At 37.0% G+C, this 20005-nt stretch overlaps 1 protein-coding gene across 14 annotated transcripts in view; it reads left to right on the top strand.

The window, feature by feature from the left end:
• Window positions 1–20005, top strand: part of LOC139142224 (SAM and SH3 domain-containing protein 1-like) — a 133049-nt gene that overhangs the window by 69117 nt on the left and 43927 nt on the right. For 4 of the 14 annotated variants that reach the window (XM_070712104.1, XM_070712103.1, XM_070712102.1 and 1 more), the window contains exon 1: window positions 3498–3793. The exons of 7 other annotated variants lie outside the window; for them this stretch is intronic. Coding sequence is in view for 3 of the 7 variants with exons in the window: in XM_070712100.1 (XP_070568201.1) it covers window positions 9360–9428 (69 nt within the window). In the remaining 4 variants the exon portion in view is untranslated. Of the gene's footprint in view, window positions 1–3497; window positions 3794–9166; window positions 9429–20005 lie in introns of those variants that run through there. 3 more of the 14 variants (XM_070712100.1, XM_070712099.1, XM_070712098.1) reach the window with 1 other exon arrangement.

Genomic DNA, 20005 nt, shown 5'->3' with positions numbered 1-20005 from the left:
TTGTATTTATCTACTCAAAAACTCGGGATTCCGTCTTTTGATGAGTTCAGGAAAGCAGTGGCGCCAAACTCTGAAGAAAGGTATACTGCCCTCTAAGGTCAATGTTGGAGAATGCCACTACAACATTTTCAGATACCATCAAGATATAGGATTCACCCTTACCATTAGGCATGGCACTGATAAGACTAGCAAAACAAAATTTTTGACATTTTCAGTGGGCTTTAATTTGAACATTACGTTGTATGCAGCAAGTGTTCCAGAGACACTGTTTTTCATATTTTCATCATGTGAGAGAGCTTTTAACATTTTCCTAGAAATTTTGCACATTTTTCACTGCTGTGCTACTCATGAACTTTACATCACAGACAACAGGAGCCTTTCAGCAATTTTTCTATCATCATTACACCTATTTTTGGCAACAACCATATGTCACATTTATAGTTCACTTCAAAATTCCTCCACAAACTCTGAGAATCTTCAAATGCACTTGCGGCCAAACTCAACTTTTAGTTGCATTCAGCAATTTTACAAGAAGGCAGAGGAAACACTGCAATTGACAGAACCCCTTCCTTTTTCGTCCAAATTACCATGGTGACTGGCAACATTGAAGGTCAAGTGCAAAACTATAAGTACAGATATTTATTTTCATCATTTCCTTGAGGCCATTACACCTTGAAACTTTGGCTAACAGAAGTTCTGGTGAGGTAAAGTTCGTCTTTTTCTGCCAAAATGCAGAAATATAGCTACTGGTAAACCATACCCTACCTCAGCAAGAAATTACTGTAGGGTAAAAATCAAAACTCTTTAATAATGTAAACAGAACGATTTACATAAAAGATGGGAAGAGTTTCATAATTGATATTGATTGCTACGGTCCATTAACCATGATCAATATTTGTAATGCAAACCATTGTATTGTATAGCCTTGTGGTGACTACCTCCGTGTACTAAACATGTATTCATTTTGAGAATGTGATCTTTTAATTTTTAATTCCACAGAATTTTTTGTTCGGAATGTGAACATTAATATATTTTATTTATCTAAGAAATGATTGCTCGTAAAAGTGGCTTAAAATTTTAATGGCTGAATCAAATTAATGATTTATCACTCTAAAGTTCATCTAATTGACAAGTGAATTTGCTGTATCATGATTTATCACAAAGGTTTTCAAGCTCACATTTGGCATTCCTATATACTGGTATATATCAAAGAGAGCTTATCTAGGTCACGGCATCTGCATTTCTATATATATGTATCATATGTTTGTATGTATGTATGTCCATCCACATCAAAAGCTGCAGCACCTGCCATCCTTATATTTGGTGCACAGGTGCAGGGGTGGAGATGTAAAGTTGTTCGATGAATGTGTTTGTGGCAAAATATGCAAATGACGTAGAAAAGGCAAAATCCTACTCTATACTCTTCCTGAAAGTGAAATTACAATATTCCATCATTGCCTCCCTTTACAGCATGGTTCGATCATTCCGCAACCCTTCTACAGATCGAATCATGCACACCTTGGCAGGGTCATGTATAACCTCGAGGCGTAGCAGTTAATTCCATGGCCATTTCAATGTTCTAACATTTCTTCACACTCTGTCAGTCATGAACCTGTAAAAGGAGTGTGACATAAACCTTGGACTTTGTTGATTGCACACACACTGTACCTTAGAATGCCTGACAGCCTTGCTGACATTCAAATTTTGATGACAAGGATTGCAAGACAATTGATGGAATGTTAGTACAGGTTTTGACCATCAAGTACATTGTACTTAATCTCAATCTCTGAGTGTAGATTGCTTGATACATGTATAGACTCAGACAGTCTGAGTCTATACATGTATCAAGCAATCTACACTCAGAGATGTACATGTATATTATCACTCTATAGTCACTATAGAGTGATAATATACATGTAGGCTGTGAGTTTTAAAAGAGCATTTGTTTCAAGAGAGAGGAAACTTAAAATGTGATAAACACAATAGCTTTAATAATCCTTTACTGAAGTGACAACTGTTATCATCATGAAAAGTTTTGACCAACCGGAGTTTGCAAATTCGCACTGATTATCCAGGGTATGTATGTGTTTACAAATTGTGGAAGCTTTGAACTTTGACCCAGAATACCTGGGGAAAACTAACCACTGCTTTTGCAATCATGTATATTTTATAAAACTCTTTTGCCATTCAAGTTCATTACCACACAGTACATCCACTGATCAGAATATAGGTCACAAAATATTTACCTGGTGTGGGTATTTTTAGATTGTTTGTTATGGTGTTCTATAATCTCTATCGTCCTTGAACTGGCGTCATTTCCCACACATACAAAGCCTAGTATTTGAACATTCTCAGTACGTCAGAAAAACACTGCAAAGGTCCATTACCTCAGTAAGGAGGTTTAACATAGAAGTATTTCTGTTTGAGTGAGTGTAGCTTGCCGGGTGTAGACAATGTATTTATTCATCTTATTTTTCATCGTGAGAGAAAATATACAATGCTGTGCAATTCATCTTGTGGGTTAGAGTTTACAGATCAGTGTTCAATAGACCTACTCCCAAGTAATATGTCGCACTGACTGCCACACTCACTGTTCTATTGTAAAAACTGATGTTGAAGAAGTTACATTGTGATGGGTGTAAATAAATTGACATGTGACTATTCTCTTAGAGGAATAGTACTGTTTTATGTGTGGTTTATTTGTCTGTACCGTGATCCATTCCTTTGTTTATAAGCCATTTAACAATTGAAGGGTTTGTTGTGATACCAACAAAAAGCTGATTATGACAAGGAATATTGGTGCAAGTACATATCCTCTCTCCCTTGCACATCCCAGGAATGTACCATAATGAAGTATGACATATCATTTATCAGTGAAATTCTGTAGTGTGTCTGAAGATTTAAATATCTTATTTGCATCAAAAGTTAACGCTCAACCTTGTTGTTACCATGATCTTGTTGTTATCTTGTTGTTGTCCCTGATGTTCTTCCAGATGAGTGACTGTTCTTTCATTCACAGCCAATAATTCCATCCCCAAATACAAAAACATGACTTTGTATTCACAAATGATATGCAGTCTTGGGGCTTCAGTTGCATACATGTCCAACACTATGATGAAACTACCAAATTGGAAATGCTACTGTGTATATCCTTCGACAAGAGAAGAATTTGTTTTAGGTGAAATTCTTTGAAAGTCCCTTAAATTTACCATTTATAAATATGTCCATGCCTTGGACGGCGCTACCTGTGTTACACACCTATACCATAAGTGAAGTACTGTCACAGAAGACTATATTGGTCCAAAGCTGGCATATAACTGTTTTGAAAACCTTTTGTTGACACATTAAGCCATTAATTATCCCCAGTTTAAGAGGCTCTGTCTGTGAACGAGTCTGTATTAAGTCCAGAGTTATTTGTTTCTATTATATCTGTGATTTTACATCTGAAAGGAAATGAGTTGGAATGGGTCCAAGATGACCGATCAGCTTTTCTAAGGATTCACTGAATGATAATCATCGGTAGTTTGCCATAATTCATGCTGTTAGGACCTTGGGGTTACTTTGGTCACACATGGTTTGTTTACCTACAGTCAGAGACCGTCAGGGAAGCATAGACTTCACAAGACAGGAACGGCCCACCTCTAGACTTTTGAAATGAACAGTGCTCTGTTCAGATGATTTTCCAGCAGAAGAGTTGCGGATTGTGTTTTTAAGTCAGAACTAGCCATTTAGAGCGTACAAGGAATGATTCAACAGTGAAGGGGCTGTGATTTAGCTGTAACTTTCCTATTTGGTAAGTAGTCTGGTAAACTAGCAGGTAAACATATGCTTTCTTTACATACCAGCTTCTGCAATTGCTATCTTGCTTCTACTGTCTGTATAACTATCACTGATATGTCTCCTTTGTACACTATAGTTACATAATTGTGGCAACTGTAACAAGTTTTGGTACACTGAAACTGCAGGATCTGATCATTGAAGCATTTTGGCCAGTTTTATCCAAACTTTAGATCCAGGATTTGATGTGTTCGTACACCCCTGTTAGTGAATGATGCCATCACATTACCATGGCAAAATAGACCTCCAGACCATGGAAGTATGCCAGTACATGTTTTGGTTCCGGAAGCTCACGCCGTTGTATAACGCACTTGTTATCTAAATAGTCACTGATGCGTAACAGACAAAATAGAGCACTGCATACCTCTAACATGAAAAGCCTTGTATATCTAGGGTAGCTTTTACACCATCATTTGACCTGTCTAATCCAGACTATTGCATTCATTGAATAGTTTTAATCTACTTATCATGTCTGAGGGTTACGCGACTACCTGCAACTTTTCATTGAAAGTGCTCGGAGTCATGACATCTAAACAACAAGTGTTTTTATGATTACACCCGTCAACATGAGTGTTGTTTGAATCTCAAGGATACATGTTGATCTCACAAAACTTGAACATGTGACAGTGAAACCTTGATTTCTCCACTGAAAACAAAATACCGTACTTGTGAGATGGAAATTTAATGTGCTCAACTATTTAAACAACTACATGTAAAGCGTCCTTGTCATTGGTTTCAGTGACTCAGCTTGTCCAACTTTGGGGAAAACACCTCTGTTTATAGTAGTGTAGTTGTCCCTGTGTTCGAGGAATTTATTTTAATACTCATTATTTACATGCCAGTGCTGTGGCAGCTATTGGCCAAACTGTGTTATATGGGAATCTGTTTTCGTTGAGTTGTTGGTCCAGTTGAGCATTTTTTATGGAAAGGTACAACCTATGGTACTTCTACTCAATCTCTGAGTGCTTTGTATCAAAAGTTTACTCCTGCAACTACCTCTTCTTGCATTGTTTTCGTGACATGAAAATGAATTAGCTTTGAAGAAGCAGAATTGTATTATGATGAAATGACACTCTATGACAATGTACATTGCGTGTTATAAATTTCTCAAAGAGGAAAGTAATATTCCAACCAAAATGTTAATTTCAAAAAGTTTAACAAAACTTATGTCTGATTTGCAGTGTACATATATTCAACACATTATCCACACAAAAAACACGTTTTTTTTCAGATTTACAATTCAATGATCTCTTTGATTTATTGATGTTTTCAAAGTCAAAATTACACAATATTGAATGTTAAAAATTTACAATAATATGTCACCATCTCAATGTTATTCCAAAACACTTCCTCACTGCTTTCCCTGTACACTCACTCTGTGACCTTTCACCCAGGTTACTATGGTATCAAAGTGACTGTTCCCCCAGTCGGTGTCTGTGTCTCTATTTTCCCAATTACATTATGTTCAATTGACAGTCCGGGTCAGCTCCAAAATTGGAGACGTCGCTAGACGCTATACCATAATATTTTCCCCCCCTCATTAGCCAATCAGCGGCCAGCGCGCCATCAGTAAAAATTGTATTTCCTGGCAACCTCCACATGCGTCCTTCGTTACGTACGCCATACTGTGTCGAACTCCCGCGCCGTATTCTGTCATAATGTCGAACAGTTGTGTGGCCACTCTGTCAAAACACAATTTCAAAATCGCGTACCAGTTTTATTCTGGCTAAGAGAACCAAACCCCATACATCGCTGTCATTCCTAGACTCTGGCTTGAAGTCCTGCGAAATATAAATCGTGTACCTACATAGATCGTTCAGAATACCCCATTTGTATCGGAGATGGCAGCGATACAAATTCTACCGTATGGGGAACAGTTGTGTGGCCACTCTGTCAACACATTTTCAAAATCGCGTACCATTTTTAGTCTGCGTTTGACAACTACAAAACAGGTATCGTTTTAAAGCTCTGACATTGCTCTTCTTTCTTGCAAGATGTTATACGCGTACCTACACAAATAACCTTTATAACAGTATTTCTAATAGAGATGACGAACATCCACAAAATGATTCTCGGTACTTGAGCGAAATCGATAAACTGGGGGTAGAAATGAATCGTCAATATTTCGAATATTTGCTCACTAATCGGACTCCTTGTTGGACATGACCTTCTGCAGATTATGTTGACTGTCGAACTTCGTCGAAATTCACAAGACAGGGGCTTAATAAGCGGCCCAAAACTGCCGATCACACTTGGTGGGTAATTTGTGACCCAGCGTGACCTGAACTTTATTAATGATGTAATCTGGTCAATGATTGGCTGAATGCCGGAATATATTATCATAATGAGTCTCCAATTTTGGAGCTGACCCGGACTGATTGACTTTGGATACAAACAGGAAGCCAGACCTCACACAACTTCAAAATGTACGCACGTCAGTGTCTGTAAACAGACTTTTTATCTGCCTTGGCATTGTTCTAACAAGTTACAAAAACATTCACGTCAAAGCTGAAGCTTCATCTCCAGGGAAAAGATTTAGAGAGCTGAAACAGCGGAAGGAAGACAGCCGACAAATCAACACTTACACATTTCATTCAAGAGTCAATCACCTTGAATTCACTGCAGCAACTTCTTTGTCAAGTTTACGTCACAACTTGTTGTAAAAGCTCATTTCCTAAAACCAGGTACATTTCAGACATTTCTTAGGTGGTGAGAAATTAATATCGGCTGTTATACAAAAATTTAGAAGGAACATAAGTAGTTAACCAAGTTAATTTAATTCACATGAACAAATGCAATATTGTAAAGGTAAAATTTTAACCTTTTCACCATCATGGTTTGGCCAAAGCTATTGTTATCAATGGTAAATGTGGACCTGTTTACAGGGAATTGGGGGTGAACAGTCTGACATTAAAGGGCCAGCAGCTGTAACTTTCCTTCTACTTTTGTATTGTATGTCAATTGCAAGTGTTGTTCTACTCCCCAAAGCATGTTGTAACACCCACGTCTTTGAAGTTGTCAACACAGCGCCTGCATGTGTAAAAATGCACCGTTTGTTTACATCCGTACCAGAATTCACTTGTCAACAATAACAATGAAATCTACACATGTGCAGGGTGAGCTGACAAGGTGAATACCTGTGTATATTTCAATGTGCTTTAAGGAGTAGGATAAGAAACTGTAGTTGACATTGAACACAACAGTATCGAAAAAAAAATATCAACAAAAGTTAAAGCTACACAGGTCCTTTCACAAGTAACTGTTGGAAATAAAGTGGTTGTATTATTTGTTATTGGTAAAACTCACCAGAATGAATAGAAATGTATGAAGTCCGTGTGATTCACCTTCATGTAGAATAACCTTTGTGGTCAATAAACATCATTTTAAAGATTAATGTCAATATTTGTGAGATAACTGAGAAAACATAATCCACTTCATTAAATGTCACTCAGAGTCTCGTACAGATCAAAGGTTATCTAATTGGCAATGCCTCTGTCCATAGTGATGACATTGTGCAAAGAAACTTTTGACAAAATCTGATGACATAATGTAAACAAACTTTTGACAAAATCTGATGACATCATGTAAACAAACTGTAGACAAAATCTGATGACATCATGTAAACAAACTGTTGACAAAATCTGATGACATTGTGTAAACCTGAACAATAATACTTGTTTTATTCTCATTTTAATGGGCCCAGTTTGAGGCTGTGAGTAGAGGACAGTTCTAGAGGACAGTCCTGGAACGAGGCTACCTCATACTTAAATATGCTTGGCTTCAACCTTCAAGCATTCCCCACCCTCCATCCCTACCCCACTGGCGACTGATTTTCCTCCTCTTGTTGTCTTCAGAACATATATTCCGATACACCTATGGTGGCTGACAGCCTGTCAATGGTGTTATAAAGTTGTTGACCTTGATCATGTAAACAAACTGTTGTCAAAATCTGATGACATCATGTAAACAAACTGTTGACAACGTCTGATCTGAAGTGCATGAAGTGGTGAGACTACTATACTGTTATGTTAACTCACATCATTCTGATATCTGGCTTTGTTGACAACTTGATTCCAAATTGACCTTTGAACCCAGATCTCCATTATATTCAGAGTAGGTAATTCTCATCTCAGTGGCTGGCAATCTACTAATGACTGCGTGCTGTGAAAAGACGTATGGTCTATTTCAATGGTAATTTATTAGACCCCTGATATAAACTTCAGTGGCAATGTGGTTGATTTAATTGTCTGGAAGACTGAAGGAACTTTCCAAATGTTATTTTCCCACCAATTGCCATTCTGAGAATTCAATTGATCAACAGTTTTTTTTCCCCATCATTTATAGTATAGTTGATTAAAGGGTAACAATTACGTACAATCAGATTTTCATCCAATGTTTAATTTCCCTTCACAGAAATATCAGTTAATCTGAGCAGCTATCCCTTTGATGTTATGAATACTGATATCATCCTGTGTTATTTTTAGTTTGAATTTTCAATGTCAACGTGACCTGTGCTAAAAGACAGACTGTTGCTATGTCAACCAGTATGTCCAGTCTTGCCCAAGGTTGTCTTGCTCTATCAGTGTTGAGTTTTCACAGACAGCAATTGCTGTCACGACAACAAGGAAGGAAAACTGTTAACACAAGACAAGACAAGACTGTTGCCATGTCAACCAGTATGTCTCAGTCTTGACCTTTCAGTGTGGTGTTTTCACAGAGAACGATTGTTGTCATGACAACAAGGAAGGAAAACTGTTAACACAAGACTAAAACTTTCCTGTGATGGAAAAATTTTGGGTTGAGAGACAACTTCTTGTTATGTGATATTTCATCCATAAATTTTATACAACAATTATCTTATGTAACCTTTCAGGCCAAACTTGCTGAGTTATTGGCTTCAAATTTCTCTCATAACCCAACAGAACTAAAACCAGATCATACCAACTCTAGATCTTAATCTAATCCTAAAGCTATTTTCGTGCAGCCCATTCTCATCAATTACTTGTATGTGGTTGGATTTTACAGAAACTGAAGTGAAAAACTGAAGTGAAAGGATCCTATGTCAAGGCCAAAGTTTTTGTTTCCATTTAAGTTTCTAAATCAAGCAAAGTTTCCTAATTTGTTTGTTTGTAATATTTAGGAAAATGTGAAGAAATCAAAGTATTTTTCTGCAGTTTACATGAAAATGAAGCAAATTTAAAGCAATCTTGCATTTACATATAGGCATCACAGAACTATGCTTTTCACTCAAAGACTCAGTGCACCTCAGAAAGCAGGCTTTGACCCCTGTTAGGAAAATGGTTCAGTCAGCAACAAGTTTGAAAACTTCACCCATAAGTGACTTGGATGAGTTTAGAAGTGGCGCTGGCTGTTGAAGACGTAGGACGTGTTGTGATGAATTGTCGGGAGGCACATGCACCAATGTTGAGTTTAGAAAGGTGGAAGATATTAGACGTCTGCTGTAGGGTCATGGATGGATAGGAAGGTTGTCAGAATCTGACAAAAAATATCTCAAGAAGATTATGAATTGTTGGGAAGAAGAGGATCTTGAATTGCTTCTCTGTGAAGTCATTACTTGGGATCAAGATCAGGTATTCACTTCAAGATTCTGATTTTGCTTCTCAGAGGAAGAGAGATTTCCAGTCAGAATTATGGTATATATCTCACATTTGCATGCACATGCATTGCTTGTAATGATTTCTTGCCAGATCCAGTGGTTCATCGATAGCAATATGGCGGGAAGAAAATCACATGAGCAAAGTCGTACATAGAAGAAAAATATCCTTGTGTTATGGAGTCAGGTCCACAATTTTTTTCCAAAATTCTGATAAAAATTTCATGACAGCAAAGAATTTTTGTCCAGCCCCTGTGATTTATTATAATGACCCTTATCCAAATCTTAATTTCCATCCTTGGAGGTCTGTCTTTGCTACAAGAGGGCTGTACCAAACTTTGTCAGTGAAAAAAGTTGAGTTTTCAACGGTAATCCAAGTCCTATTTTTGCATCGATCATCCGTAAATTCATACAAATAGTTTACAATGTGTATGTCTGCAAATCTGTAAAAATATAAAAATGAAAAGCCAAGTTAAAATCATTGATATGGAAGTTTTGTTTTTCTCATAGCCATGAGATTAGTCATGCATTCTGCTGCCCATCCCTTAAGATTAAAGAACCACAGAAATTCCTGGCCAACATCTGCCAACAACTTGTGCTCACGTCATTACGGAAAGGCTCACCATTACAGGATCTTTTGACATGGCAGAGCACTTACAAAACTGTCAAACACAAGATTGCTCCACAGAGTGATAAAATATTATATGGTATACCCGTATATATTTTGTAGAAACCAGGTAGTGCATTTTCACCAGCAAATTTTAATGTTCAAAACTCTTTGACAGAATCTGTGCTTTCATGGATCTGTGTTATAATTTGATATGCAATTTGGGAGTTCTCTTTTCAACAAATCATTTCTTCACCACTGTTTTTGTAAAAAACTTAGTATTTACCAGTGTGGTACCGTATATAGAAGATAAAATTATTTTTTGTGAGCTGCAGTAGTTCACGTCTTGACTAGGATTTGTTTTGCAATGTCACCTCACCGATGCTGGCAGTCCCTGCAATTCTGAATGCCGACCCATCCAGATGTCTCCCAACGGGCAACCCTTGAGATTGGCATTTCTGAAATTTTTCAGAAATCAAAGTTGATAAAAAAATAAGACCTGCACTCGGTGGCTGCCTGCATGATCAAAACCACCTCTATTTTGACATTGCACATAAAAGGAAAGAAATTCTTGTGTAAGGTTTATGATTTCTTGTGAGGTAGAGAAAAATTTTAGGGCTGAAGTGTTTTATTGGTGAGAGTTTCTTTCCTCAATAGAGTGGGTTTTGAAGTTGGCAGAACCATTCAAAATATTTGCATTGCAGCTTTGCCTGTGTCAGTACGCAAAAAAACATTTGATTACTTCTTTAATATTTGATTTTGTTAAAAAGACCAAGGATGGATGAAATAACCAGTTTTATAAGATGTTGTTTTAACCAGTTGGTTTATGAAAGTAGGAAAAATATTGAGGAATGTGTGAATATACTAAACACGTCAGCAGACCTCAACTGTGACCTTGTGAAGAATGGCCAATTAGGAGGCAGCGAAAAATGCAAGTGTTTGTCAGTGATGGAGATATGGTACACATGTGAGCAGTGATTGCCCACAAACTAACAATTGTATCAGTGTAACTTTTGAGATAACAGCAGTTGTTGTTTATAGACCCAGGCTGTCTAATGTGATATTTGTGAACCTTTGACTTACTGGTTGTAAGAATTCATGAAATCTCCAGACAATTGATGATGTTGAGACCCCGTTTTGGAATCAGAGTCAAATAAACCATAGCTGTTACATCAATCAATGAATTATGATATTTTGAATGAAATTTAATCCTAACTTTTGGCATCACGGAGTACAAAGTTTAACATTATTAATGTTGACGAGACTTTTCATGATAGTTGTGTACAAGGAGATGACTTCCTTATCAACGAGGAATTCGACTGTAAAGTTTGATGGCCATATGTCTAAATTAATTGGAAATTTATCGCTGACGTACCCTGTCAGCCTGGACGTGGCCCAGAGTTCAAGGAATACATCCCTTGAAACATTGAACTTGTGTGCAAAAATATCTTTGAAAAAGAAATAAATTACAAAGGTGATGTTGGATAATGTGAAATCCAGCTGTCCAGCTTATTTTCAGTGCCCTGGATTGCATGAAATCAGATAGGTTTCCAAGGTTTATAGTCAAGAAAGTTTGACAACTGCAGTACAGATGATGTACCCCTCATACAAGTACATACCAGTACATCAAACATTTTGAATTCAAGGGCATAATCAAAAGGAACGGGTGAATGCGAAATCCATGCATCATGCGCCGTTTTAAATTTCTGTACATCTTAGATAGGATGAAATTACAATTACCGTAACTGCTACTGGTTAGTATTCACTGTCATTGTCAGGACAGTAGATGATTGTACTCCAGACTTTGATAGACACCATGTGTGGGAGCCCAACAGTTTTAATTCAAGCGGCGTATTTCAGAGAGGGTGGGGATAAGTACCGGTACGTGGCATTGCTATGTCAGTGTGAATCATGATCACATGACATTACCTCTTCAACATCACCTGACCATCACATGACCTGCAAATGAGGTGAAAGGAAATAATTTGTGGATGCCACAAACCAAAGTCTAAAATGTGATGGTGAAGCTAAACATGCACAGGAGCCGCAGTATATATATCACTGATTTGATCAGCTTGTCATATATATCAATAGTTTGATGTCAGCACAATGTGAAAAGTTTTCCGACTTGTAAAAAGCTCTATCATGGGACTATGCTATAGGCCATTTTACATTAAAATGTCATAGAAATCTCAGGAACATAAGTTTTAATTGCTTTGCATCACAAACCATTGATTTGTCATCTCATGTTTATGTCATTTTGTTTCTTTTTGAAAAAGTAATTATCACTTTCAGGAGTTAATAAAAAGTGATATAATTGATAGAACCAGGTGTACTAGCTCATATAAAATTCCAGTTGAAAAGTTTCTCTCATGCGCTCATACCTAGTAATATTTGCCTGAGTTTTTCACATTGGTACACATTGCCATACCGGTACATTTGAAAATTTCAATGTGTATAAAACATTTCATCTTATCAGATTCTATAATGACATTGTGACTGCTGTATACAGTAATTCAGAAATCAGGCACATCATTAAAAACAGAAAACAGAAAAAATATCTGTCCGGATCTATTTTGGAATTAGTGTGCAGTTATTATAATTCTGGTCACAAACATTCTGTCTGCATTTAATTGGCAAGAGTCTGAGGAAAGTTTGAAGATGTTTCTTATAAGACGCAGAGAAATTTCCCGTAGATTTAAGTGTGTCTGTTCAAGCGTAACAAAAGTAATTTGAAAGCTCATTGAGTTAGAAGCTGCCATCTGGACATCTGGCTGACCTCTAAACTGAACCCTTTCATCCCCATTTCCCTCTCTAGAGGTCCAACTTTACAGTGGAAAACAAAAGAATTGGTTCAAACCACAGTGGTGAAAGGGTTGGTTCAAACCACAGTGGTGAAAGGGTTAAACTCTGCCAGTTATTGAGTCATCACAGTCTGCATATAAATGATACTTACAGCATATCAGACTAATATTTATGATTACTTTATTTAACCATCGTCACTCTAGAGTGACCGAGTGGCTGTAGACCTTGTCCAACCAGATATACCAAATCTACAAGATTCAATATAAATGTGAAATTATGTGAAGATTCCGCTCTGATATTTTGTTGGGAAAAATTACAGCAATAAAAGGGTTAACCTTGAATTGGTTATAGGGTCTCCTCCAACCAACTGTCATCGGTTGTGTTTTAGTGGACTTTTTGACAATTTTGAAGCAAAAGACACAGGATTCACACAGTGTATCCATAAACTAGGATTCTAATTTATAATTAACATAATCTCATAAGAAAACTACACGTCATTGGTTACTATTGGATACTTGAGATATTGTGTACATCCGGATGGCTTCCATCACTCAACAGTTGTTCATGTACCGGTATATAGGGTGAATATGCTACATCATATCATTTCCCTATATTGATATCTCACACTGTTTGAATTTCCAATGCCACTGAAACAGGTTTGGCTTCTTCAGTTTCTAGTTTTGTAAACTTTCATGATTTTCTTCAAAGTGATTCAGTTTACTTATGTTCATTGAATAGCTATACATATTGATTGTTGGCCTCAGCATTAGAGTATATCTCGTGCAGTAATGGTCTGCATGAAGCCCACCTCCAAAATGCCTACCACCCCTTCAATCTAGTTATGGAACATTCCTATCGTTTCTGCAACCTGATTTGATTAATGTTACTTTCCCAATTGCATTTCCAGATCATTGTTTCCCCGTACCATGTATGGTCAATTATACTTCTCAGTACACGTAAAATATGATGTATACCATGTTATTGATAATACACGTTTTGAATATCCCTATGTGAAAACATATCATTGTCTTTGCAGTGAGACAGTACTGCCTATCACTGACAAACAATGGATTAAACAACTTTATTGTAGTCTTTCAAACCCATGGTACGGTAAATTGCTCCCTGAGTTTAAGAATTTTATCATTGTTTTGCTTCAATATTGTTTCTCACTTTTCTCAAATCAACTTTTTTGGTTGAAAACAAGGTTTATTTGAATAATTTGACGGTGGTACACATCAAAATATTTACTGGTATTCATGTATGAAATACGTGATATCATGTGATGTTATTATTATGATTATGAAAAGTCCCTGACATGATGGTAAGGTTTATCTCTAGGTACAAGAATGAAAGGAAGTATTTTAGATAGCTCAGCCATGAAAATCAAATTTCAATGACGGAGCTAGTGTTCCAATCATTGGTTTTAGCCTTGAACCACTATAACCTATAGCTTTCTAACTGCAAAGGTTAGATGAAGAAACCTTGTTGTCCATCTCCTGGTCACATCATTTCTCATTATACCAGTGGTTTTCCATCCTTTAATAGTCTGATAAACTTTAAGCCAGTGAATACTTAAAGCTATATCTCCACAAGCTGTAATTTTTGATGCATTTTACATTATGATTGTTCTGTCTGTAAGATTTGGTTTCCTGTTCTGCTCACACAATCTAGTCCAAAATGCCTTGATTCAATTTGTCAACAATGTGTAGAATGTTGATGTTGGCAATTGAAGTCTTGTCAGGACCAGAATTCATTGGTCAACTATAACATTGCATATCATTGACAATGTGTTATGTTTGCCAGTTAAATAGTTTTTCAACATACTAGAAATAAAAGAAGAAAATTGACGTGGTTTCTATGACATAAATAATGACAGTTTTTCCACAAACTGACATGACTCTTGAAATAGACTGAATACAGAGTATACCAGCATGGTGGCTTACACAATGTAATGAGGACAAGCAAACTAAAACTGCTAGATTCTGAATGGAAAGCACCTGTATGGTCTGCATTTAAGACAGAAAATACAGGTGCTGTGTCCTGTCATTCAGAGTTGACCAGCTTTAAATACATAAATTTATTAATCCCACTGAGCCTAAATATCGGTATAGATTTTCAACCAATCAAACTTTACGAGTTCCCAACAATTCCTAAATGAGTGCTGCTACCATGTATGGTGTGTAAGACTCGGCCTGATGTTTTACATCTAAACACCACCTGTGTTGCTTGAGGCATTTCTAGTGCCATACTTGTGGCAGTCTGGTCTAACTATGATGGGCATGCTTTACGATCTCCCAGGAATTCAAGTATTTTCACCAGAGACCATTAATTTGGATTGATTTAATTGAATGACTGATGCATGCTAATTGTCCAGCAGTTGTTAATAATTACTTCACACATCACAGTCTATCAACTTTCCATTTCCTCATTTAGATAAGAATACAGCACTAGAAGAGACAAACAATCAACTTTCTGAAATCAATGTGATACCAAACTTTATGTACATTTGTAGATTGCTTCTGTCAAATTTTAAAACATATACCGGTATATGGTAGCTAACACTGCAACATGCGGATCCCAAGTCTACAGTACATACATGGTGCATGCGCCACCACGAAGTACAGCTGCTGTGAAAGAAAGGCAAAAAAAGTTGTGTAACCAGAAGTAGGCTTCCGTACACAAACAATCATTTTCCCAGGTCCAATTCCGTCAACAGAACAATTAAAGCACGACAGGGCCATTTATCCAAATTCACTGTTGGCTTCCATAGCATCTCTGTTTTCATGCCTGCTGTTTCATCTTCATCAATTTGAAAGTCCTTTATTTGTTGTATCAGCTCAAAATTCCTTTTCAAGATGGAGGGACTTTTAAAGATACCTCATCATTTGCAGTGAAAACTCCAGCTTGCTACTGAATTGCAGTCTACCCAGTAGTATCATTAATAACAGTATACATTGTTTTTCGATCTGACTCGTGCTTTCTTTCAAAGAGATGAGTGACATTTTCAAGATATTCAGATTTTACGGACACTGTATACAAGCAACCAGCAGATTTGTAAGTTTTACAAATCACTGTAACACCCCGAAATAAGTTATCCATCTTGACTCTACTGGCCCGCATGGTCTGATGGCTCAGTGTAACGAAAACAAACATCCATCTGAACTTGAAACTCTGCATGTCCTTCAAAGTCACAATTTTATTCAAATACCCCCTCCCCCCCCTGTATGTATGATAAGTACTGAAGCAGAAGAAAAAAGTTAAACTTGAATGCATGCCATGTGTACATGGACATGAGCAAACCTCCTGCCATACTAAAGCAAACTTTTCAGTTCAGAAGTAGAAATAGGCATTTTTTACATACCGGTACATACTGTACATGCCTTGCTCTTTGAATTCCACAAGGAACCCTTTGCATAAAATCATCAAGTCATGTTTATTTGACTTTTGTCTGTGAAACATGCCCCCATGCCACCTATCAAGAATTGTACGGAATTATTTTTTTGATAAAGTCTGGAGATCTAGGCCTCATTTCAAAATTAAAACTACATAATTCTGAGTTTGAAATGAGGCTTAAAAAGAGACAGCAGATAGACTTTGTAGATGTTTTATCGGTTTGAAATTGGAAACATTGTACCACTTGCTAGTCACTGATAGTGGGTGGCCAGATTAATTTTAAGGTAGCCTAGATTGCTTTACCGTCCGCTTGCCTCCGTACCTCCGTCCTGGGGACGGAGTTACGGAGGCAAGCTGACGGTTAAAGCAATCTAGGCTAATTTGAAAGGCTGCATGTCTTCTTTTGAACTCTTGTAATTTTCCAGACAGCTGTTTCCAATCGGCAATCCAATAATCTAGAGTCAGCCTTGGAGTGAACTTTAGCATCTCTCTGCTCTTTGGCTCTGAGTCTGTTGTTGTAATGCATATCTGTCTGCAAATGTTGCCTTAAAAGTAGCGTAGAAGAGAGAGCCATCCTTCGGACAATTTACTGAATAAGTGTTTGTATGGTTCTTTATAAGGAATTAACTTAATACTTGTACTGGCTTTTCGTCTGATTTGAATCAGACCATGTGAATCAAATAAAGTCGCTCTTTCAAAATATCCTCCAAAATTGGTTTACTTGATGGAAAATAATGTATAAACACTAGCTCATATGACCAATTGTAATTGGTTGGCTTCTTCTCTCAAGACAGTCTGGAAGTAGTTGATATAGATGAATTTACTTGGTTCAACGCACAGCTTGATCCAGGGCCATGAAATGAATAAATAGTGAACTTTAAATGAAAAGTTTAGATTTTAGCAGTGTATGATTTCAAGCCAGCAAGATTTTAATTGAAAAAGTTCATGTAAAAACCATGTTTATTCACAGATATCCCTAAAAGTGTCCTTGTCTAGACATCGCTTTGACATCAAACACTGGTTGAAGGAGTCAGTCTTCAGATAACAAAATAGTTGATCGGCTGATAATCCTCCATCGTGTGCATGATTGGTTCTGGCATACAGCAGAACTCTGAAATCCAGATTCATCGACTGACTGTAGTTGCTTCAGCTGTCTCTATATGGTATCTCTGAAATCTTACTGGCAGCAATGCGTCTTTCTTTACAAATGCCAATTGCAAGATGAATCAGACTGTATATTCCCCTTCAGGGTACTCTACACAGGGGTAAATTCTAGAAGGCAGCTCTTTCAGTAAGGGACTTGGCAACAAGCCAAGATTGAACTTCATCATGGGGATTTTGATCACCACAGCGTCATTTCCTCATCAATATTCATATCCATGGTCACGATCCTTTGTTTTTATGAAGAGGTATACAGTGTACATAGTATTGTAATCAGTTTATTGTTACGATTAATGGTGTCCATGGTTTATGGTGAACATTCTGGCTAATCTTCCATTTTGAGAAACATATGGTCTTGAAACAGGGTTTCTCATCATCCAAAATACCATTCTATCCTATTGATTTCTTGTGAAGAAAATTACGGCAATTTGAGCTGTTTTATGAAGTTGCTATGTATCATAAGTAGGGTATGAATTATACAAAATACAAAATGTGCCACATGATGTGCGTTTCAGTGCACATGCATGTTACCGTTGACAAATAAATTCTGCCGTTGAACATCTATGTTTATGCAACCACTGATATTATTTTGCAGAAAAAAATCATTTCAACATGACGAAAACTTCTTATTCATTGAATCGCGAGATTTGCTCGCCTTGCAGGCCTGAACTCCTATGTACAGGAGAGTTCTGGTAAATTACCAGAAAGTCAGGTCTGAAAGTTTAGTATTACAATCTTTATAGGTTCATTAAGGCATCATGATGTTTTAAAATCTCAAGTATTCTCTGAATGAAAAAGAGCAAAAGTTTCCATCTTCCGTGTTTGTTATTCTGTTTGCATTTATTTCAGTTGTTTTACTGTATATACTTACTTGTCCTAAAATCTCTCTCATAAGTTGTATTGTAGGTGTCTTATATGAAAGCTTAATTCTTGAGTGCCTTTCAAGTTGTTTTGATGAGACTTGTTTAAGTTCATTACTCAGTCCCAGGCGGCTCTCCCCTCAGTACCAAAATGGTGCAATATCCCACTGTATTAACGGTACAAGGTATCATTGCAACCATACCTGGGCCAGGCATTAAATAGGGATGGAAGGCCTGAGAATTAGCAGCATGGAGGAAACCAAGCATTAGTGACAACAGTTTATGACTGTCAAAGACATGAACAATGAGGAATCAAAGTTTGCAGAGCAGTAAAGTGTGACGATATTTACCATTGCAACTAGATATTGTCAAAACACTTGACATACCAGTACATGAGACCTATTTTCTCAGAACTGAGGATATTATCCATTTCTGCATTGGGTTTGGTCAAGACTCAAAGCAGTAACAGTCAGTCTTGTCTAAAAGCTCTCTACATACGTAGTTTCAGTAAACTACCCCCAAAGCCGAGAGATGAGAGTTCTAGACAACAGTGAATGCTAAATAGTATGACCTATTGCCATGTACCACACAATATCGGTACTCTGTGCTTTGACTCTCATAAGGTATACTGTCACCTGTTCCAATTTTGCCACACTCACCATGGAAAGAGAAAATCTAACCAATCACAGATTTTAAGCAGGTGGCCGCTTTTTAAAAACAGCGCCCTCACAAGGCATTTTGAATACAAAGGAACGTCCCATGACCATATATATGGGCATATTTAGATTACAGGTGACTGTATACCTTTAAATACCTGACGTAAAATTTCAAGAAATTCGTATTGAATATGACTCAGACTTTTCAGAAACCTGGCGAGTTAAAAGTGCATACTGCTGCCAAATCACGTGAATATCTATAGACTCTTCATCCCAATTCTGAATGTCTTTCTTCGTAACAGATTCATTGTTATAGAATGAAGTGAAACCAAAGTTGATGGCAATGTAAAGCTGGAGGAGTTGTAAATGGACGGGTTTTTTCATTGGAATTCAAAACAACTTTTTTATCAGCAAATGCCAGAAGCAACTCATGAAACACTTGTTGTTCAGAAAAGCTGGCATTAATTGTTTTCAATTATGTAACTTTCTGTGGTCAAACATTAAACAGTGTGAAATTTACTGTTTCTTCTCATGTTTATATAGTTTATATTTCCTTAAAAGTGAGCTAGATTCATTAACCAGTCACTGCCGTGTTATGTTATTCATGAAAGTACCTGGTAGTCTTGGTTTGCACCAGGTGGAGGGATGGAGGTTCAAGTTCACTTTTATAGTTGTTGCCAATGACAACATGCAAAATTCCTCAACTCAAGCAAAACTGAAATTATTGTTATTTTATAAACAGCAACCAAATGAAAAACTTCCCTAATTCCCCATTTTGTAATTTGATGTTAAAATTTTGAAACTGTGATTATAGTTATAATCGGTAGTTATACTCAGTAGTTTCAAGTTTTCATAAACCTGCAACTAGTCCTAATCAGCAGATTGTATTGGATATTCCTTAATGATTAATTAAATGACGTAAATTGCTGTCTTTGTTGACAGGAAGTTGTATGTGGTCTCAACTTGAACAAAGAATGGCTTCCTGAACAATCAGTGACTCATGGTCACCTTGGCAGCAGACGGCAGACGCTCTTCATTTGTGCGTGTGGAAAAAAAAATCAATGTTTCCTCC

Source organism: Ptychodera flava, chromosome 10 (assembly GCF_041260155.1).
Source record: "Ptychodera flava strain L36383 chromosome 10, AS_Pfla_20210202, whole genome shotgun sequence".
NCBI classification, from domain to species: domain Eukaryota; kingdom Metazoa; phylum Hemichordata; class Enteropneusta; family Ptychoderidae; genus Ptychodera; species Ptychodera flava.
The sequence above is the reverse complement of the archived record's forward strand: the minus strand, read 5'-3'. Positions and strand labels throughout refer to the sequence as shown.